The 22580-nt window shown below is 40.5% G+C and overlaps 2 protein-coding genes across 6 annotated transcripts in view; one reads left to right on the forward strand and one right to left on the reverse strand.

Moving 5' to 3' along the window:
- Positions 1 to 1376: 1376 nt before the first annotated feature.
- On the forward strand, positions 1377 to 5457 carry RPS3A (ribosomal protein S3A). Its single transcript, XM_082237759.1, has 6 exons — positions 1377 to 1529; positions 2397 to 2500; positions 2903 to 3090; positions 3900 to 4108; positions 4892 to 5001; positions 5299 to 5457. Exons 1-6 carry the CDS (start codon positions 1468 to 1470, stop codon positions 5418 to 5420), a joined length of 795 nt encoding a protein of 264 aa, XP_082093885.1. The 5' UTR covers positions 1377 to 1467; the 3' UTR covers positions 5421 to 5457.
- Positions 5458 to 6640: 1183 nt separating this feature from the next.
- SH3D19 (SH3 domain containing 19) overlaps positions 6641 to 22580 on the reverse strand; it is a 71011-nt gene continuing 55071 nt past the window's right edge. For all 5 annotated transcript variants that reach the window (XM_082237583.1, XM_082237584.1, XM_082237582.1 and 2 more), the window contains 8 exons: positions 22320 to 22392; positions 21074 to 21204; positions 17963 to 18021; positions 15248 to 15435; positions 14941 to 14984; positions 13513 to 13699; positions 12147 to 12244; positions 6641 to 11272 (listed from right to left, as the gene is read on the reverse strand). In XM_082237583.1, coding sequence (XP_082093709.1) covers positions 11156 to 11272; positions 12147 to 12244; positions 13513 to 13699; positions 14941 to 14984; positions 15248 to 15435; positions 17963 to 18021; positions 21074 to 21204; positions 22320 to 22392 — 897 coding nt within the window. In that variant the 3' untranslated portion in view covers positions 6641 to 11155. The remainder of the gene's footprint in view (positions 11273 to 12146; positions 12245 to 13512; positions 13700 to 14940; positions 14985 to 15247; positions 15436 to 17962; positions 18022 to 21073; positions 21205 to 22319; positions 22393 to 22580) is intronic.

Consider the following 22580-nt stretch of genomic DNA (forward strand, 5'->3'; position numbering starts at 1 on the left):
CTGAGGTCTTTGGCCAGCTTACAAATTTAATAAATAACAGTAATGAAATTATGAAGACCTATTATCTTGTTAGGAAAAAAAGTTGGGGGAAATGCTGTAATTCCCTTAAGTGACATTTCTCTTGATTTTTTTAGTTAGAGTAAATTTTTGTAGGTTTGCAAGATTCTCCTCACCCTCCACAAAGCATGTGAAGCGGGGAACTTTCTGTACTTACTTCTCATGTTATAGTAAAGGTAAAGGGTACAGGGACCCCTGACCATTAGGTCCAGTCGTGGCCGACTCTGGGGTTGCGGCACTCATCTCGCTTTACTGGCCGAGGGAGCCGGCATACAGCTTCCGGGTCATGTAGCCAGCATGACTAAGCCGCTTCTGGCAAACCAGAACAGTGCGCGGAAATGCTGTTCCCGCTGGTGCAGTTCCTATTGATCTACTTGCACTTTGACGTGCTTTCAAACTGCTAGGTTGGCAGGAGCAGGGACCGAGCAACAGGAGCTCACCCCATTGCGGGGATTTGAACCGCTGACCCTCTGATAGAACCCTGGAAATCAGGATTCTGCATCATCCACCGAGTCAGTGCAAGCAGCATTCCCACTTTAGACAGCAGCCCACCAACTAGTGGAGCAGCAAGCATACTGTACAATGATACCTCGGGTTAAGTACTTAATTCGTTCTGGAGGTTTGTTCTTAACCTGAAGCACCACTTTAGCTAATGGGGCCTCATGCTGCCGCCGGAACACGATTTCTGTTCTTATCCTGAAGCAAAGCTCTTAACCTGAAGCACTATTTCTGGATTAGCGGAGCGTTTAACCTGAAGCGTGTGTAACCTGAAGCATATGTAACCTGAAGCGTATGTAACCCGAGGTACCACTGTATTCATCTTCCCTGCTTCCTCCTGTATGTAAACCCTCAATATAATTCTTCAAGAGGGCTTCTGAAGAGCTCAGATTCTAACGACTACTGTAATTTGCTTTGTAGTTAAAAGCAACAATAAAATACCTTGTGAGAATAATCGAAAGTAGCATTGTGCCATAAAAACCGCTGACTGTACTACCGAACTTCCCGTGGTGGGCTGTATTTTTTTATAAGAATCTCCTGGTTTTTGCTGGAAAGGAGTTCTGCGAAAAAGCAACTTTGCGGAAGAGATACGGCTTTTTTTTCATGGGTGTCGCGTGCATTTACCAGGGATAAATCCTTGATGATTTTCAGCCTGTACCACGTGGAAAAGACATTGCTGATTCAACAAGGGAAAGGCGTCCAGGACGTACTTCCTTAACTCGCCTGAGAGTGCAAAGCAGACAACCTACCGCCAGAGGCCGCTGTGACTTCCCGCCGCATGCTGGCTCCTCCGAGACCCTCCGTTTCTCGCGATACGCGCGGAAAGCGGCATTAGATCTCGCGCGAGCCCGGTTCTCGTATAATCTCGCGGGGCGTCGAGTTTCCGGCCTCTTTTTCTCCCGGCGCGGCACTATGGCGGTTGGAAAGAACAAGCGCCTCACCAAAGGAGGCAAGAAAGGCGCCAAGAAGAAAGTGTAAGTCAGGCCGGGGCAGAAGCTTCGGGGTAGCCGGAGCGCAGCCGAGGGGGAGCCGCGGCCCGCAAACGTCGGATGCCTCCGATGTTGGTCGGATTGAGGAGAGTGGTTGGTGGGTGTAGGGAAAGCGCTGCTGACATGGCGGCTCTCTAAGGGAAGCGGGCGGGCAGGGGAGCGCGCGGGAATCGTTCTAGAACGGGCACGTGCGAGTTCCCCAGGGGCGGGGAGGGGCAGGGCTGCAGATCTCGTGCCTGGAGCCCCGATTTGGGGGGGGGCTGAGTTGGGGGCCCCCGTCCGGCCTTTCCCTTCTAGTAATTGTCGGGCCCAGTTAAGCGTGCACCCTGCTATAAGCAGAGCTTTGAAATAAAATGGGGAGTTTCAAAGAAGCATCTTGGGGCATCTGTCACGTACTGGCGATCATTTGCCTGGTAGTGTAGTTCAGGGATGTAAAGTGGCAGTTGACTAACGCTGCTAGCCTCACCTGACTTTTCCTTGAATTGAGCTTGCTTTTGAGTAGACACGGATAGGACTGTGCTGTTAATTCAGCACCGTTTACTCCTTTCTTGATATAACTTAGAAGGATGAAAAGCAGAGTTTTTGGAATCAGGACTTGCTTGCAGGCCCAGTTCAGGCAGCGTAGATGGGTGAAAACTGCATAAAATTTTAACTTTGGTGTTTTGCTGGGATATCAAGGTAGTCACATGCAGAAGGTGAACCCTGGAGATGTGTTGCCGAGTATAGATAATGCTAGATGGACCCAGAAATCTTTATTCTGTATAAGACATCTATCTTCCTGTATTCCAAATGTTTCTGGAATTATAGGAAGTTGCAGGTCTGACAAAGCTTTTCTCTTTTCCTGGAAATCAGGGTTGATCCCTTTTCAAAGAAGGACTGGTATGATGTCAAGGCCCCAGCAATGTTCAATATTCGAAACATTGGGAAGACATTGGTCACCAGGACTCAGGGAACAAGTAAGTTACCTAGATAGAAAACTGCTACATAATTTTGAAAAAAGATTTATTCTAAGGCTTGCTAGGTAAAAATATGCTGAGTTGATAGGTGCTACTACTTATTTATAAACTAATTGTGGTATGTGCCATGTTTCAACTCTAAAAGCAAGGCCTCAAACCTTCTAATTTTAACTGCAGAGATGTTGAATTCTTATCTGCCTTGGGAGTTTTGTGAAATGCAAAGCAAAAGAATTCAAAACTGCTTGAAAGTGTCTATAGGGCAGTTTGTTTGGAAAGCTTGCACTCCTGTGCATATTCCCTGGAGGAAATAAATTGGCAAAACACTTTCGATTCTAGCTATTACATTAACAGTTTATTATGAGTCTGCATGAAAGACGCATTAACATTATTTTGTGTTTTTAGAAATTGCCTCAGATGGACTTAAGGGTCGAGTATTTGAAGTAAGTCTTGCTGACCTGCAGAATGACGAAGTTGCCTTCCGTAAATTCAAACTGATTACAGAAGATGTGCAAGGGAAAAACTGTCTGACAAACTTTCATGGAATGGATCTCACACGTGACAAAATGTGTTCGATGGTCAAAAAATGGCAGGTTAGTAATATTTGCATGTAATTGTGCTAATCTGTAAATGCTGCACTTCATTGCTTTTTTCAGGGTGGTGGAAATCTTAGGTACTGGATAATCCTCTCTTAGCATCACAGGATCAACTTGCCCTATTGCTGGATCCAGTTCTATGCTCTCACCTTGAATATTCTCCCCACACTCCCCTTTCTCAAGGGGAGAAAATTGTTTTTTTTGTTGGAACTATAAAAGCAGATTTGTTTAAAAAAGTCCGACTGGATAGTGAATAAAGATTTCACAGCATACCCACAATGCCAAATTCATATTTGAAATTTTATAATCATGAAAGATTGCTAGCTAACTGGGTAACACTCGAAATTTACCAGGCACATCTTTCACCTGGCTATTGGCCTCTTGCAACCAAGTGAAGGTGCCCAGGCGCCGGGTTGGCGCCTGATGTTTCCACCATCTGGAGGTGCATGTCTGGGGATCCATGGAACTTGACTTTTCACACACTAGCAATACACCCTGTAGTTATATTTTATCTGCACAATCAGAATGAATTTCAATTTCAAGAACCAAAGTTGTCTTGAAAAATGTGACTTTTGAGCTGTCTGGATCAAAAATGAAAACCAGGCATTCCGTTTCTAACGCGGTAACTGGATATGGGGGCCTTGATTTGTAGATGTGGCTGCTTGGATGACTGTGTTGATATAATCCTTCCTTTGTTGCACTGAGCATTGAACACCTGATCTTTTTGCTTGGTCCAAGATTTATAGTAGACACTTTTACTCAAGTACATTATTTGGGTATATTGAACAACTGTTAATTTTTTCCAGACAATGATTGAGGCCCATGTGGATGTAAAAACTACAGATGGATATCTTCTGCGCCTTTTCTGTGTTGGCTTCACCAAGAAGCGAACTAACCAGATTCGCAAGACTTCCTATGCCCAACACCAGCAAGTCCGCCAAATCCGCAAGAAGATGGTGGAAATCATGACACGAGAAGTGCAGACAAATGACCTGAAAGAAGTTGTCAATAAACTGTAGGTTAAAATTTGTGCCCCATGTTTAGGAAGGCGTTTTTTATTCCATCTAGCTTTAATTTTCATAGCAGTGTATATAAATATTCCAGCAGATTTTAGCTGTTCCAGGCCAACCGTTAACACCCATTTCCATACAGCACAGTCCTGTCAGCTTCAGTTTATGGTGGGAGAGTTGTTCTGTCAGCTCCTCTGTATTACGAAAACAATAGTACTCATTCGTTGTATCTTAATACTTGTTTTATCCAAATAATTTATCAAATTTTATCCAAAATTTTCCAGATTTTAGGCAAATATATTGAATTTTCTTGAATTGTTTGCTAGTCACGTGTAGCAATCTCATGTGTTTGTGATGGGGTTTCAGTGAGACAGGCACCATAAAATTCCTTAGTAGATTTACCGTTGTGGAGGTATGTTACAGTGTGACTTTGCTCCTTGAGATCTTTCTGACAAATTCATGGAGCATAATTCTGCCAATGTGCCAATCAGGATGGCTATGCACTGCCTCCATAATCAGAGGCAGTTAAGTTTTTGGCTCAAATGTGGAGTCACAGGTTCAGTTGCAATCCTTTTTTATCATTGTGGTGCAGAGTCAGTGGAGGAGAACTGTCATCTCCATTCAGGCTCCAGCAATAATGGCTGCTTTCTGGGATATGTAATGGTACTACTTTTGGGGGGATATGTAATGGTACTACCAAAAACAATGGTACTACTTTTGGGGGGTTTTCAATACTGTGATTCTTAATTTGAACATAATAAGTCAAACTTTATTTCCTGTCATTCTAGCATCCCAGACAGCATTGGGAAAGACATAGAAAAAGCGTGTCAGTCCATCTATCCCCTTCATGATGTCTATGTCCGTAAAGTCAAGATGCTTAAGAAGCCCAAATTTGAATGTAAGCATTTTGGTATCTTATCTAAAGAATATTTTTTTGCTATATTCATTGGTTGGGAATGAATGATGACAATTTGTTTCGGTCCCAGATGAAGCAATGATTACTATTTTCAAATTCTGACATTCCCATAAATCATAAAAGGTGAAGTCTTGATTGTTTTCAAAAAGTGTATTGAGCAAGTCAATTTAATTTTAAACATGGCTTCATTCTTTAGAAGCACTTTGTTAACTTTAAATGTAGAATCTTAGCATAAAATTGTCTCTGTGTTAATTCAAACTGTTGCATTATTATTTGCAGTGGGCAAGCTGATGGAGCTGCATGGCGAAGGTGGTGGTGCTGGAAAGCCATCAGGTGATGAAACTGGTGCCAAGGTAGAGCGAGCTGATGGGTATGAGCCCCCTGTGCAAGAGTCTGTCTAAAATCAGATACAAAAATAAAAAAAAGATTTAATATAAATGGCATGGTTATGGGCTTTGTGTCTTTCTTTTTTATAAACACAGTTGGCCGTTATACTTCAAGGTATAGACGATGGGGTGCAGATATTAGAGTGATTTGTAGGTAGGAGTAGTTGAACAAAGTGACTATGGTTGAGTAAGATAATTAAAGCCACTTGAAGAAAAATGCTTGCACAGCTATTCAGTGTTTGCTTCTCTATCTAGAAAGCATGTTGTCAATTAATACTTGAGAGACTGAAGATTCTAAAGGCAGTAAGTTGAGTTGTAGTTCCCATTCAAGTTAGTTTAGTCTGGATCACCAAACTAGTTGGTAAGAAAATATGGACGTTAACAAGTTGAATTGTGAACTGTCAATCAAATGCTGATATAAAGGGTTGCAGTGTATGTTAAGAACCAGTGTGCAATTTCTACTTAATATTTGATGTATTTGAAATTCCTACCCTACACCTTGGGCAAATAGTATGCGAATCAAGCCACTTTCAGCAAAATAAACTTTCAGAAATTATTATTAGTATTGTTAATACCCCACTCATCTGACTGGGTTGCCCCAGGCAATCTGGGTGGCTTTGAACTAAATATATATAGGTTCAGCTCAGGTAGTAACTTAAACAAAGTCAGTTACTCTTCAAGTGATTTTGCTTGTTAACTACACAGAGAGGCAGACATTCTGTCACTTGTATGTAAGCATATTAAGTTTTTTTTGCAACAAAAGAGCATGCCTATGTACTGAAAGATTTAGGATTGTACTCCTAGGTTTATTAAAACCAGTTTTACAGAAGCACAGTTAAATACTTGTTTTTTCAGAAGCATGACTATTAACATTAGAAAATTTTAAATTGGAAACTTTGTTGGTTTAATAATAGTATAAATCAAGCATGTCCAAAGTCCGTTTTGGGGGCCTAATTGGCCCCTCTGGTTGGTTTAATCCAGCCCCTGTGGCAGTTTATTTCCTGGGGTAAAATCCTAAAAAAAGAAAAGATAAAAAAGCGCTCAATAACTTTGGTCGGCCCCCATGCCTCTTCACTTCATCAAATCTGGCCCTCTTTGAAAAAGGTTTGGACACCACTGGTATAAATGAACCCACTCTTAAAACTATGACACTTAAGACCGAGCCCACTGAAATAGCTTTAATCGCCACTACCTTTATCTAAGGCTGCGTCTTACGCATATTTACACAGAAACAATTTTTGAATTCAAATTTTATTTTTGAATATATACAAGAGATTATGCATAACAAGTATCTTGAAATTTACAGAAGAAGAAAATGGTTGGGAAATGTTGGTATTGTTTAGTAGGCACATTATTGTGACGACAGAGTAGGTATTTGGACAACATAAAATGGAAGTAAAAGATAATCCATATTTGCTTGCTTGGTGATCTTGTTAAGTATAAGATTGTGTCTGATGGTCAGAGCCAGGCAGAGGCCCGGGCCAGGTAGTAATTTGCCCCCCCTTTTTTTTAGCTTGGGGATAACTGAAGTCTTATAAATAAGTAAGTATATAAATAATTGTGAATATGCTGACCGAGGCCCCCTTTGGAATCGGAGGCCCGAGCCAAGTGGTCTTTTTGTGCCTGCTCATGGTTTCCATAGAGTTCTCAATCAAAATGGCCATGCCTAGCTTGTTTCTGGGTTTGGAAAACACAGTAAATCTTGTTGGTTTTTATGGAGCAAGCAGTAAACTTTGAACTCTGTAAATGATGCCTTCATCCTAGCAGCTTCTGGACCACGTTAGCTGAACTTACGATTACTCGTGCCTGGATAGCCCAGTTGGCTAGAGCTTGGAGCTCTACAAATCCATGAAACCAAACTTCGCATGATGCTCCCCTTGTCCAGTCAGTTGTTTCACTTTACACCGTTTCAGTCAAACAGAAAAGTTTATTGGTTAAACAAACATGGGGTACCATAAAGTGGAGGGGGAGTACACTGAATGTCCAGAGGTAAAGTGGCTTTTGTATGCAGATTTTGTAAGTTTAAAAATCCCTGCAGGTTTAAAATCAACTCGTATACTTTTAACAGTCCCTGGTTTACATTTATGATTGCATATATATTTTAGACTAATTTGCCCTATCCTGCTTTCCCACGGAATGGTATGCTGTGGAGTTTAGATCATTATCTAAAATACTTCATAGTCTCATTCTGGAAAGTGATGTCAACTAGTCATGCATTTAATTTTTAATGAGTATTTTTCAAGTTTCAATCATTAAAGCTGTATTATGACCCTCTTAGATGGCACTGTTGGGATGAGATTGTTGCATTTGGCAATCTTGGTATGCAGAATGATGAGAATAAAAGAACGCTCAGCCAGTTGCCTATTTAAATTAATGAGATGCTAATAGATATAATACCCATTTAGGAAAAAGCAATTAATGCATTTTCATTAAAGAGGCCAAAAAAGTCAGCAATTCCCAACTGCCTTAATACTTAAATCTCTATTTGTTGGCAATATTTCTTTGAAATCATTAGAAAAGCAGGCATTTTCAACAAATAAGTAAACATTACCCTGAATCTGGAATTGATTTTCAGTGGGCACTTCAAGTGACCTTCAGTAACTTAGCTAGTAACTGCACAGGATATAGCTTTGATAGAATGAGAATCTGCTAATGGCTGTTATAAGACAGCCAGGGCTATATGGTGAAAAAGGTGGCTTTTGCATAGGACATATACTGCTCCGCTAAAGTATGAAAGCAACTAAGAATCCAGATGGGTGGGGTATAAATAATAAAATTTTTGTTATTAGAGAATCCATAATAGCTGGATGAAAAGGCTGGTACAGTGGTACCTCGGTTTACAAACTTAATCCGTTCCAGAAGTCCATTCTTAAACCAAAACAGTTTTTCAACTGAGGTGTGCTTTCCCTAATGAGGCCTCCTGCTGCCGGTGTCCTTCCACCATTCAGATTCCGCTCTTGGTCCGAGGTAAAGTTCGCAAACCGGGACACTGCTTCTGGTTTTGCGGAGTTCGTAAACTGAATCGTTCGTAAACAGGCCTGTTCTTAAACTGAGGTACCACTGTATTGTCTTCATACTAGCAAAGCCCCATATACTGTTTTAGGTGTGAGAATTCATATAGTAGTCTATATACATTTTGCACTGAAAGCAAGTTGGGTGAGTATGCATGACTCATCTATGAAAAGGCACAGAGTAAGTTTGTTCTTATAAAGATTAGATAACCCGAATTTTCTTTAAGCACACCTTTTAGGTAGCATACATAAAACTTTCCATGAGATGGAAAGTGGTCAATCATAACATATTAGGTACAATTAAACAATCTTGCCTAGTACCTTTCCTAGTACAGTGCTAAGCCTAAAGTCACTTCTCTATCAGAATGAACAGTTTTTCAGCTTACTGCCTTACTCAAGGGAAGGAGGAAGAAATTTACAGTAAGCATGGGGTTTCTCCAGATCTGTTCATCTAATATCAACAAGGTTTACTATCCTGGGTCCAGGGACAGTCCTGTGTAAAAATAACCAGTTGACATTTGACTTGTTTTTAAAGGGGAACTTTGAAATGGATTAGGAGATAAAATTTGGAGAAAGCCACCTACAAAGTCAATTTGAGTAAGTTCTTGATCAGCATTAATCACCTCAGTCCTCAACTGACCAGATTGCAAAAGAATTGCAGTTAAAGGCAACCTGTAGCTGCTTGAAGCTTTCTGTATACTTGGATGAGAAGCAAGCCTCCTGCATATCCAGGCACTGTTAATTCTGTTTCATATTGTTCAGAGGAGGGTATTTGTAATTTCAGTATCCTCGTGTTTAACAAAGTTTTGGTTTTAAAATCTGAAGCTGAATATAGCAAGGATCTGAAGAAGACTGGGTATCTACTGCCCATGCAGAAATGAATTATTTGTACCTATGTCATACAACTACCCAATTGGCTGGAAGAAAGTGAAGACATTAATTTATGGAGAACTCAACTTGTTATGAGCAAGATGTTATGAAAAAGTAGTCAAAAGTTCTAGTCAGTCTCTGAAAAACATTGTTAAAATTCAAATGCCTAGTACCTGCTCTGGATGCAATTGGAAGGTTCCTTCTTTTGAAGATACAATTTTGGAGTGTCAGTGAACGGCCCAGGGAAAGACTTAGGATGGTTGAATTGACTGAAATCTTTATGTAATTGCTTTTGCAGTTTCACGGTTTCTTGATCAGTTTAGATTCAGTCTAGTTGCCTGTGGCTTAATCAGATTTTTAATGTATATGCATAAAGTGCTGTTTCCTACACTAACTTGGGTGTGGGTGTGTAATGAAAATTATTCAGCACAGACCTGCATTACAGATGTAGGATAAGTATAATACAGCCACCAAATTGCTATTTTTCCTTTATCATCTTAACTAGATTCATCTTAGAACTCTGAAAAAGGCAGGCAAGAACAAACCAGCATGCAGCTTAGATGTAAGTTACACACTTTTTAGAGACACACAGGAAGACAAAATCCATGGTCAGCAATACAGATTTTTGACAAAACTATGGTATGTCTAACTTGTTATAAAGAAGCGGTCATATAGGGTGGTATCCAACTAAGGCATAGCATTGACTCAATGAAACAAGTCATTGATTTCTGCAGATCTGCTATGAGCATGTCTTAGTTGGATGTCACCTATAGCGAGGCATATTTTCACATGCAACATTATTTCGAACACAAAAGTACTCTTAGTTCAAGAAAATATGGTGAAAAGATGACAAGGGAAGTCAGCAAATGGTTTAAAAAATTGAATACAATATGAAAGAGTGAAGGGTATAAAGCACCAGGTTGAATTGAAGGCAGCATTCTGAATAGGAGAACCTTTTATACTGTAATTACTAGATAATGAGCCACTTGTCTGCATAATTTAGTGGTGAAGCATGTGCCCTGCACACATATGGTTTTGGATTCAGTCCTTTATAAAACCAGTTAAAGATCAGATAGGAACCAAGAAACTACTGCTTGAGCCCATGTAGAGCCCCTGGCAGTCAGAGTAGATAGTACTTGGCTAAACAGAACAATGGTATGGGTTGGTATAAGAACCTTCATCTGCTCATATAACTGAGTAACCTTCTAGACCAGCGTTTCCTCAAACTTTGGTTTTCAGCTGTTGTTGGATTACAGCTCCCATCATCCCTAGCTAGCAGGACCAGTGGTGAGGTCCAGCAACAGCTGGAAACCCAAGTTTGAGAAACACTGTTCTAGAATCGTGTTTCATGATATTTTATTCCTTTAACACTAAGTGATGGAGTAAGCAATAAGTAGTTTAACATGGTTTCTGAAACAAAAAACCCAACCCACCAAACCCTGTACCTTACAGTGATCAGACTGTACATCAGGGCTAATGTTTTCACACAGTGGCTATTTAGTGTTTACTGATTTAAGTATAGTATGGCATTGGAAAGGAAAAACGCAGCTTGAATATTTAGCTGCATTTGCTAAAATGCAAGTTGCCAGCAGTCAAGTATTGTACCAAATTCCGTTTCTTGGAAGAACGAGTAAGCAAGACTTCTAAATAAGTGTAAACGTGAAACAAAATATTGTGTAGTCTACAAAATGTTGTATATTCTAGTATACCTTTATAAAAATAGTGCAAAAATGCATTTGATAGTCAAAGAGTAGATCGTATGATCATAGAAGGCAACCTTTGCTGCCTGCAGTAATGTGCTTTTGTGCTAGTAAGGTATTTGCTTGTATAGGCTTCTGTAGGCAGGTGGTCCAAAACTGGGTTTTATCTTCAGGAGGGATGTATAATCTGGACAAAGTTTTTGGGGAATATTCCAGTTTTGCCATGTAGCTCTCCAGTCACCCATTCTTCATCTACAGACTCCAGTTCAGTTAGGATATCACCAACCTGATGGAATAGTTAAAGTAAATATAAATCTGGAAGGGTGTCATTTTTTCAGTATTGTCAAGTTCCCATAGATGGTCTTCTAGTGGCATTCTGCTGAAGTTCTATATTCGCTTGCCATTCCTTTAGGTTGGATGAAATGAATCTTATTGCACAAAATAAAGACTTTCCTTGACTAGCCAAATTGCAGGCGGTATTTTGTTTTTTGCCAATATATTCTTTGTCAGCTGAGAGGTAGCTGATCGTGGCACCAATTTCAACAGCACCTCACTCTTATCTTCAGTTGTATTCAGCATACTATAGGAACTGCCTTGACCATCAGTATATCTAGCTTAGCATTGTGTACATTGATTAGCTGAGGTGCTCAAGGGTTTCAAACAACCCAACTCTATTAATATATGCTAGGAACTAAATCTGAGCATTCCTGTCTCCATGCACATTTAAGTTTATGTCCCTTACCCCACTGGCCACTGGATCAGTTTAGGGAGGCCCAAACATTTAAACAACAACAACAACAAAAAATGACCTCATATTTTAGGGGCTGTAGCTTAGTGGTTGAAAAACCCTAGGTTCAATCCCTGGGGTCAAGAATGGGGATGGGAAAGACTGAAACCTTAGGGATCAGCTTTCAGCTATGGTTGTCAATACTAAGCTAGCTAGACCTATATTCTGACTCAGTCTTAAGCCAACTCCCTGGCTCAGATGTAACAATAATACTTCAGAAGTAGCTCTATCAAGTGGAGAATTGTTCTGGATATACTTATTCAACTTACCAACTGAAAAAGAGATGCAGATCAATATTTTTAAGAGTTACACAGTGCCACCTTTAACACTGCAGTGTGGCAAATAAACAAAATGGATGGATTTGAAAAGATACCTTGAAGGAAAGTTCATCTACGTTCTCAGCATGGAAGTCATATAAAGCCTTGGCTTTTTGTTTCTTAGTACCTGGAGGTTGTGATGACTGTGTTCCTCCTGTAAAACAGAATGACAGTATTATTCTTTCATCGCAAAGATGGCAATTGTACTACACTGTTTCCCATTAGCTACCATATTTCTTACTTTCGTCTAAAATTTGAGTGGAAAGGGAGACGAGAGCAGGATGCATATTGTATACCTAAGAAAAAGGTTTGTTCCCCATCTTTTTTCCAAGCAGAAATACAAGTACGAGTGGGAGTTTTGGAAACTGTTCAGGGTTTCTAAAAGCATGGAGTTAGTTGAAGTCAAGTTGAGGCATTGTGTGAGGTTAGGAACCACTCTTTCCCTGTTGCCCCCTAGCTGAAGAGACGTGAGCATGATAGAACCCAAAACATTATTGAGATAATGTCAAACCTGTGGCCTATGTCAGTGCTACTGCGCCAGTAACTGGCACTGTCCCAAGACACTCAAACAGCAGGTTAGTGGGATTTTTATAAGCATAACAGGTTGGGACTGCGCTGCTTGTATCCCAAATGATGCTGCAGCTTTAGGATCTGGGTACCAAAAATACCATGGAATTTATGACAATTGTACATCACCCAGGTACACTCTTCATCCATCTCTGTCAATTTAAGTTGCTTTCTCTGTCTAAACAAATGTTTTCCCTTAAGAGTTCATTGCTTTTTCTTTCTTTTTTGCAATACTAAGCCCTGTGTGTGAGAGTGGTGATTTATTTAGAAATGTAACCAAGCCTCTCCTAGGGATGGACTAATTGTTAGATCCATGGCAGAATGTGTCACGCTTCAAGGACCAACTGAGGCTGTCTGCCTGTCTAATTGCTGCCATAATAAGCTTATCTGCAAACTCACTGCAACGGAGCGCATTTGAGTGTTGGGAAACTGCCTTCCATTTTGAACGAGCTACCTAAAGTGTGGCATTTGCATAGAAATCTAGAACAGCACGAAGTGTGGTAGTATTTATAAATTAATTCAAAGGGATTTCATCTGCCCTGGAAGCATTGGAGCTTCTGCATCAAAATTTTCAAGGGCAGCATCTTGATGAAGAAAGCTGATTGGCAGCAAACTGCATCATGTAGAATGGGCATTTCAGGAAATGTATTTGTGTGCAACCTGCCACGTGTCCATCTATCGTAGTGGATCATGCAAATTACCCATGTCCTGAAGCCCCTTTCCACGTACCCACTAAGGCCTAAAAGAACTATAAGCCCTTCATGTTTGAATCCACTTCATACATTTCTAAAAACCTTAAAAGTTTATACAGAACTAGATCAAGAAACTCCCATTTTACATTCCATTCAGCACTACCTGAGCAAACATGAACAAACACTGCAGGGAAAATTCCTTCCTTTCCATTCAGTCTCCCTCTGTACCACTCTGAGTCCAAGTGTTCCAATATCAAGATGCGATCTCCCCTTTTAAAGGACAAGTCTTCCTGCGTTTCTGCTGTAAAATCATGGAGTGCATCACACCACTGTCCGGCACGTCCTTCCAGCTGCAAAAATGGAAGAGAGAACTTTTCTATTACTGTATGGAAAGCAACCCAGCCCCCATTACTTATGTACATAATATTTAATAGGCTTAAAGCAGATTACTGGTGAAAAAAGCTTTATATCAATCCTGGCCTGTGAAGCACAAAGAAAAGATAGCATATCTTTCGGCTCAGTTTAAGTAGCTTATTTCTCTGTGCGCTTCTTACACTAAAAGGCAGAAGGTAATGTGGCGTTCTGAGTGCACGCATCTTATTTCATTGACTTTTATGGAGAAAGCGGAAGCCCAATGAGTAGAAAAATATAACTGCTTTCCAACCCAGACCCCTGGGCATGCAACAGCAAGAGGAAACTCTGAAATGAATGGGCTTCCTGCAAATCTGCTCTTGCTTCCTTCTCTTGACTCCATTTTCCTTTTATGATGGCATCTGAAGATGTTGGCCATATTTGAGAATGTATCACTGCAGGTTTTTAATCCTAAACATATATGCCAGAAGAAAGAGCTGTTGAATTTGGTGTGCTTTACTTATAAATGAGCATGTTTAGCATGAATCTATGAAGAAGTGCCCAGGAATAATAACGCTTTCTATTTTGCAAAATATGATAATGAGGGTTACCCAGCCCCTAAAAATAACATTTTGTTCATTTGATAAAAGCTATTATTACTGGTATTGTTTATTTAGAAGTCAAGCTCTCAGTTCTTTTCATTTTATATTAATTGTCCAGTGCTTCTGTGCAGCCATAAATTCTCAGTTGTCACCAACGAGAGACTGCTTTTTACTCATCTCTACAAGCACACCTAGGGCATCTTTATCAGTATCAGAAACAAAAATCTAATTGTCAGGGAAATAAGCAACTCAAAGAACTGTTGGCGGAACAAAAGTGTTTTAAAATAAACCAGGAAAAAATGTTTGGATTTTTCTTGCTAATCGCAAATCTGTTATTTCCTTGAAATTTGTATAATTTAAAACTTTCTAAGCAATTGGACTGAATCAGTCAGGAGTTATGGGGGTGGGTGGGTGGGTTTCCCTATGTCCCTCATCTCTTTTCACAATGCTTCAAGCCCCATTTCACCACCTCCATTCCACATGTGTACTAGGGCATTTTATTTCCCTTCCACTTTCAGTGACCCTACCCTCTGCTGCTGTTCAGGGTGTGAAAACTGGATTCCATCCATGTTAATTAAAGGTATACCTAATGGCATATTTACCAAACATGTGAAGAGCAGATATGTTAAATGGATTACCTGTGACGCAGACACAGAATTCTTATTCAGTGATGTTCCACCATCTACATAAGAGGATGATAAAGAGAATTATTATTTATCACTTATAAATCACCTAAACTTTCTAAGCCCTATACAGAGATTAAGAGTTAAGGCAGTACCTGCTTCCAAGATTTGAATCAGTGTATGTTCCACTGGCTGAGTCAGGATGGGGGAGTTATGCCCTGGCTCAACTAAGAAAGCCCAAGCTCTGCGAATCCAGCATCTCTCATCTCAGTGAACCTTGGGTTTGGACTGTAATGTTACTCACAATTGCTTTCTGTATTACCTGGTCCAGGGAGATCTTCAATAATTTCTACGAAGTTCAAGGGGAAAATTCCAGATGTGCCTCTCAGCTCTCCTCTAGCCCATTCTTCATTTACATATTCCTTCAAAGTAATAATTTCACCTTCCGAAAAGCTTAATTCATCTTTCTGATCTCCGATGTACTCAAATCGAGCTATACATCTAGGGCCTCTAAAATAACAAAGATAACAAAACAAAGCTCAAAGGAACAGCAGTAATAGCTCCCCCCCCCACTCTTGCTCCAAACCATCAACCACATTAAGAATGGAGCAACAGCTTTATTCTAAATGAGCCCCCTTCACCACATGTATGCACTGACTGCTGACTTGAAAAAACAGCCTGCCTCTTTCCATTGATGTTAAGCCCATTCCAGGAAATCTCTACCCATATCTGACACAAACAGGTACTATGTAGGTGCTGTGTCGGTACAGCTGTTAAGCAATGCAGTATCTAGTCTTCGGTGAGGCCAGGTTGTGAAGATGGCCGTAATGCTCAGACCTGAGCAGCTGGTTTATATACAGTGGTACCTCTGGATGCGAATGAGATCCATTCCAGAGCCCCGTTCGCATCCAGAAGTTAACGCAACCCGCATACGTGTGTCTGCGGGTCGCAATTCGCTGCTTCCGCACATGTGTGTGACGTCATTTTGACTGCGCATGTACGAGTGGTGAAACCCGGAAGTAACACACTCCACAGCGCGCAACCTGAAAATACTTATCCTGAAGCTACTTCAACCCGAGGTATGACTAATGCAAATTCTCACTGGGATCATGGATACAGGTGGGTGGCTGCATAGAAATCCATTTATGTAAACTGGGTAGTGCACAGACATTGCCAGCAGGAATTGATGCAACTACCTCAATACAGAGCTCAACTTAACATTTCTGCATGTGATTTCAAACCAGCCTACATGATCTCAATGTGGGTGGAAAGGTGAGATTTCCAAAGTGGTCCCAAACAAAGAAAACAGCTCGTATTACGTCCAGTTATTTGGCTCAGAACAGGAAGTGCAGATATGCTGGAAATCAACGTTGCTTCTGCAATTCGCAGCTGGCAAAGCATGTACTATTAGCAGAGGGACAACCCATCACTTTGGGTCATAACCAGGCTGGAAAAATGAATTACTATAAATGCACCTGTGCCAGGGAGGGTTTCCAAGGAAACACTCCTGCCTTCATTCAAGCCAGCAGCCACGTAAGTGGGCAGGAAGGACTCATGGATTGTCTGGGAAGGACATGAATTCTCTGGCTCATAAAATTTGAGGTGGGAAATAATTATTGGGCCATAATGTTTGATATTTTAAGTGACCGCTATAGCCCTGAGGTACCTATTTCCAAGCCAGAAAATTAAAAAAGTTTCAGTGATATCTCTAGTTTGTGTGCAGTTTAGAGTCTCTGTTTTCATCACTGGCTGAACAAAAAAGGATATATGCAAAGCGAGGGGGGGGGGGTGAGACTAGCAACACAGTAAATTCAAAGTAAGGTATTGTTAAAGCCATGTTGGAGGGCAGATGACACTGAAATATTATTTTAATGACATTGGCAGCTGGTGGTTTATCTCCAGACTGATAACAAATGGAAATAATTCAAATCACTTTTTATCGTCTGAAATATAAAGTAAAATGTCCAGCCTTCTTAAATATTTTTCCTACCGTAATCAAAATTCTAATAATAAATAAAAAGACAGATGTTCCCATTAACCTACTGAATGATTATTGTACACAATAAATAAATTTTCTGCACACTACCAAAGAACAATAAATTATAGCTCGAGAGTTAAAAATGGAAAAGAATTGTAAAAAGTAATCCTATAGTAGGCAGACACTCTACAACTGAGTGTAATCAATCCAGTACCTTAATTGCAATTTTAAAATGCCATGTAACAATATTTCAAATGACAGATCCACTGTGTCACTGGATATATGCAAATGTTTTGATTTAGCAGGGACCTCACAGATACATAAGAAATTTGCAATTGCTACCTTCCTCACATAACTCAGTCTTTAATGAGAATCAAAATAGGTTACTGTTTTTTACCTTCAGACATTTTATTGCCTATCTTTCGCAAGTACAGGCTCTACATCTAGAACAAATTAACATCAATCCTTGGAAAAACACGTTTGAGGGATGATGCCATCTGCCAGTTCCTTTAATCATTGCAAATCAAACTAATGTTTATATTCTGCACACAAAAAACGTCTTGTTCTTTACCTTACGTTGTAATTGATCTTGAATTAACAATACTGATTTTTTTTTAAGTACTTTGCAAGAATCAAGCAGCACAAAGTCAGGTGGAACATTTCCCACTGTATCATTTGTCTCACTAATCATACTTTTGACACGATATGAGAGAGCCTAGAGTCCTGCTACATTATTTTGTAATATCATGGCATTTTAAGAAACTTGTTTGCTGGTGCATGAAGTTTTAGAATCAGGTTGCAGGTTTCATAGAAACCCTAGTGTGAGTGGAAGGCATTTTTATTCATGTGAGTGTCTGATTTTTATTGCTATCTCTAGCTGTGGTGCCCTGTAAGACGTTAGACATTATTCCACATAATTCCATGACCCAGAAGAATAGAGGGGTTTTTGGGTATGTGGGTGTGTGTGAGTGTAAGGAGCTTCAGCTGCTTTGTTGACAAAGAGCAGAACTCTGCTTGTGGTTTTCTAGACATTTACTGCATATTGCTGTGAAAACTTACACAATACTGGATGATGAAAAGTGCCCTTTTTTCCTGTTGCTTTCTCCTGGAATATCAACCTAGGAAGAAGACGTAGGAAAATGTAAGTGTCCAGCTTCAGAGGTTTGCTCTGCTTTGAAAACAGAATTCTTAAAAATGCAGACTTGCTTGATAAAACTGCAGTTCCACCTGCAGCCTTCATGTGGCAATGCTCAGTTATTAGAATATTTTGGTCACGGATCAAAACCAAAGGGGTTTCTTGCAGGATCAGTCTCTGATTCAATATTCTGGAAGACACACCATGTTCTATACTTTTTTTGTTTGTTCCCAATACCATACTTCAGTATCAACAGTCCTCTCTTGGCTGCACACACGACTGGCAGAAATCAGGACTGAGAGTACAGTAATTACATGCTGTTGCCTTTGGCTCCTTCTCCTAATTGATATTACAGTCTATTATCTGCTTGTTCGTGTCACAAAAGTCAGAATAATTATTCAGACATATCCATTCCAGGACTTTGATTTCCTGGATCTCACCATCTGCAAGCCAAAACAAATAAACATATGTCGCAAAGCCTACTACTTTATTCATACAAAAGTAGAATTTTAAGAAGATGGATGAAACAATCTATTATCCAGAGGCTCTCCCACTATGCATTTGGTTTTATACTCAATGAGATAAACAGTCACAGAAACCCTAGGGTGAGTGTTGTAAACTTTTACTGCAAAGCAGTAACTGCTTCCAGAACCAATATTTCTTATTAGATGGCAGAATTGCAATCTCTTCTGCCACACATCAGGAAATCTATGTAAAATCTGTGTTCATTTCTGGTTTTGAATTCACCTGCCTAATAGAAATATTTTGGAATGATCAATGAATCTTCACCTAAATAGTTTCAATCTAAACGGTTGGAAATGGAAAATAACATACATATGTAGACGTACACACAAAGGAATTTTGCACTTCCACTGGCATCATAACAGTCCATGTCGAAATCTCAGGTGTGTTCACCCATTTACCTCAAAACCTGTGTTGGAAGCCTACATATTGTACGGAGATGGGTTTATTAGCAGCTCCATGAGGTAAATGCCATTATTTATGGCACTGCCATTATTTAAGGGATGCGGGTGGTGCTGTGGGTTAAACCACAGAGCCTAGGACTTGCCGATCAGAAGGTCGGCGGTTCAAATCCCCGTGACAGGGTGAGCTCCCGTTGCTCGGTCCCTGCTCCTGCCAACCTAGCAGTTCGAAAGCACGTCAAAATACAAGTAGATAAATAGGTACCTCTCCTCCTCCAGATGAATATTTTATTTATCTGCTGTACATGTATAGCAGGCACCCCAAGTTACCCAAAAAAGTAATTGCATGGAACTGGTGTCCAACTCCTATTTCAAATTGAGTTAAATATGTTAAACGTGGAAATATTCTGGAGAATGTGTAAACTGAAGAATTACTGAAATACGCTCCAAATTCTAACAAGCGCATATGGCTAATGAATCCCAGTGTTCTCAGATGGGCTGACCCAGGTTTTTTTCTGACTCACGTAGCTTCTTGGTTATGGCCCTTGCTTCTTACTAAAACCAAATGTTTCTAAGGCTGGAAATACAGAATCTCTGCAAAAGACATGCTGCGACTCCCCCCCCCCCCGCCCTTCTATCCTGAGACTGATGTTCAATCTTCCGATTTAAAATCTATTATTCTCTGTTGGTTAGAGGTTGTGGTTCAATCCCCATATGGGACAGCTGCATATTCCTACATTACAGGGGGCTGGACGATCCAATCCTCAGGGTCCCTTCCAACTCTACAATACTATGATTCTAAAAACATCCTGCCAACCCCCAAAGTATTTCCCCCCTTCAGTAAACACATTTATGAACATTAGATAAAGAAGTCACTCTAGGCTCATAGTTTTACAATTTATAGTTGTTTTCAGACCATCACAAGAGCAAATGATTGATAGATTAGACACACAGACAGACACACAGACGGACCCTGCAAAACAGATTGTTGTAGACAAGGGCACAGCTCGTTATACTTCCCCTACAGCAGCCTTTCTCAACCTGTGGGTCCCCAGATGTTGTTGAACTACAACTCCCATCACCCCTAGCTAGCAAGGCCAGAGCTCAGGGATGATGGGAGTTGTAGTCCAACAACATCTGGGGACCCACAGGTTGAGAACCGCTGTCCTACAGGAAGCAGGAAGCACTCTTCTGCTCCTCTCTTTTTTCTAAAGTTCTTAAATCCTTCAATGGATTCACAAGGTGTGGCGGTAAGGCACAAGGTGAATTGTGGAGCAGAAGCTAATAGTTTACTGTCGCTGAATGCTTGATAAATCATAGAGCAGCCGTAAGACTCTTGCAAGCTGCAATCTTCTGTTCCCCTGGCCACCATTCATTCTAGATTCCTTTGCCTGTAGCTGGAGTGGCTAACCTGGAACCCCTCCAGATGTTTTTATATTCCATGCTCCCATTATCTCTGACCACTGACCACACTTCCTGGAGCTGATGGAAGCTGGAGTCCAGAAACATCTAGACGGGCACAGGTTAGCCACTCCTGCTTTATAGTTGCACAAATAACAAACGCACGCAGAGTCCCTTAAATTACATCTTGTTTCTCCCAGTGCTGCATATTTTGGAACCCTGCTTGATACAACCACAGCATCAGCTGCAGAGAACTGGTTTTGTAAGATTTTGACATTCCCATTCCTTTTTTAGGAGATATACAGACACACTGAAGCCCGTAATGGGTGGCCATGTTATTTAAGTGTAGGAGTGGAAGACAATCTGATCTGATGTACCAAGAAGAAGCCCTAAAGTAACATGGCTGCTGTTGTGAGAAACTGCACAATATGCTCTTGGGTGATTTATGAACACACTTGAATTAAGTAAAGGATGTGTTCTCACTTAACTTGAAATTATCATGAAAATGATGCCCATAAACTGCCAGGCAGAGCTGCGAGATTAAATAGATTTGCTGCACCTCACAAGCAACTTGATATCTGGTTTTGTGCACTCAAGCAAGATTTATCTATATGGCATGCTCAATAAAATGCACAGGGGAGAAATTAAATTAGAACTGGGATGTGTACATAGATGGAATGCACCATATTTCACCGGAAGTGGCCTACTTACAATAACTTTGACAAAGCTGGCAGGAAAGATCCCTGTGCAATTCTTGCATTTTCCTCTGTACCACTCGTCATCTATTTTCTCCAGAAGATAAACAGTCTCTCCAGAATAGAGGTCCAAATCATCAGTATGTTCTGTGGACAACAAAAAATTATACCTGTTCATGTAGCCTAGTATGTTGAATATTGCTAAGAAAGGACTCATTTAAAACAAACACTGTATGCAAAAACAAGCCAGAGTTTGAAAAATACTATAACATAAACTACTTAGGGTTGGGAGTAGGGAACATACTGGAGTTTGGAGCCAGCACAGCCCCTTACAATAGCACAGAGAGAGGAGCTAGGTTACATCTTCCCTATGAACATAAAACCTGCCTGCTAAATCAATGGGTCTAATTTACTTGGCTGTCATCCTATGAGCCTAAATTTCCTCCCAATAGTCTACTAGGCATATTAATATCAACAAAATGAAGCCAATTATTTTCATTTAAAGGGGGGAGGTAATGGGGGGTGCAGGTGGAGTTTGGAAACTTTGGGGCAAGTCCTTCTGTGCTTACCTTCTTGCAATCCAGAGTGTGTGCAGTTTAATTTAAGCCATGAACCATTTCTGTGTGTGTCTCTGGCAGTGCCAGAACATTACATCTACCCACGTCGTATGTCAAAACAGTAGCTGTGCACAAGAGGCAAGCTGCAGTAATTCGTACTGGGCCCCTTTCCCCTGTTCTCCCATCTACACATAAATCTTTGACACCATATCCCTCTGAAAACTGCCCACAAAGGAACCCCAGAAGCCTATCAAACCTGTAATGCCCACAGGCCAACCAGGTTTGTAACTGTGTTTATGGTTATCTAGCCATTTCTACAAAGGTAACTCAGTGAGTGACTCTGGGCATGGCAGACCTGTGTACACTTTCTGCCTTACGCGGGTATCCTTTCAATTTCTTCTTCTTCATCCTCATCCCCTTTAAACTTTCTCACTTAGCCACTGCATTGTGTCCCTTGCAGCAATCACTTTAGTTGTGTTTGCTTATAAGCAATAAACTGAAAACTATGAATGGAAACTGCTTCAAGCATGTTGCCGTTTCCCAGCAAGAAACAGCCAAGCACTGTCAATATGTTCTGGCATGCAGCAGAACCAGTAAACTAAAATCTGTAACTAAGCTAAAATCTGTAAACATGATTCAAAAAGAAAGAAGAGCCCACAATTTTAACTGTTTCCATTTACACTGCGACCACTGAACTGCACTTACCTGCTAGAAAATCATGCAGCACTATCGCATGAGGAACACGTGGGTCAGAAATCTTCTGCATATTGTCCGAATCCTTAAAACACAGTAGATTTGGAAATTGTGATGCTTGGTGTTTGTTATTTGTTGGGAGCCCTAATTTCTGTGTGGATCATCCATCACTGATTTAAATATAACCTTCCACCGATTTATGTTGTTAGCTGTTAAGACATAAAATGTGGGGCCTGCTTCTTTTCTCATTTAATCTGGATTTTAATACCACCT

The sequence above is a fragment of the Podarcis vaucheri genome, assembly GCF_965113315.1.
Source record: "Podarcis vaucheri genome assembly, chromosome: 9".
NCBI classification, from domain to species: Eukaryota; Metazoa; Chordata; class Lepidosauria; order Squamata; family Lacertidae; genus Podarcis; species Podarcis vaucheri.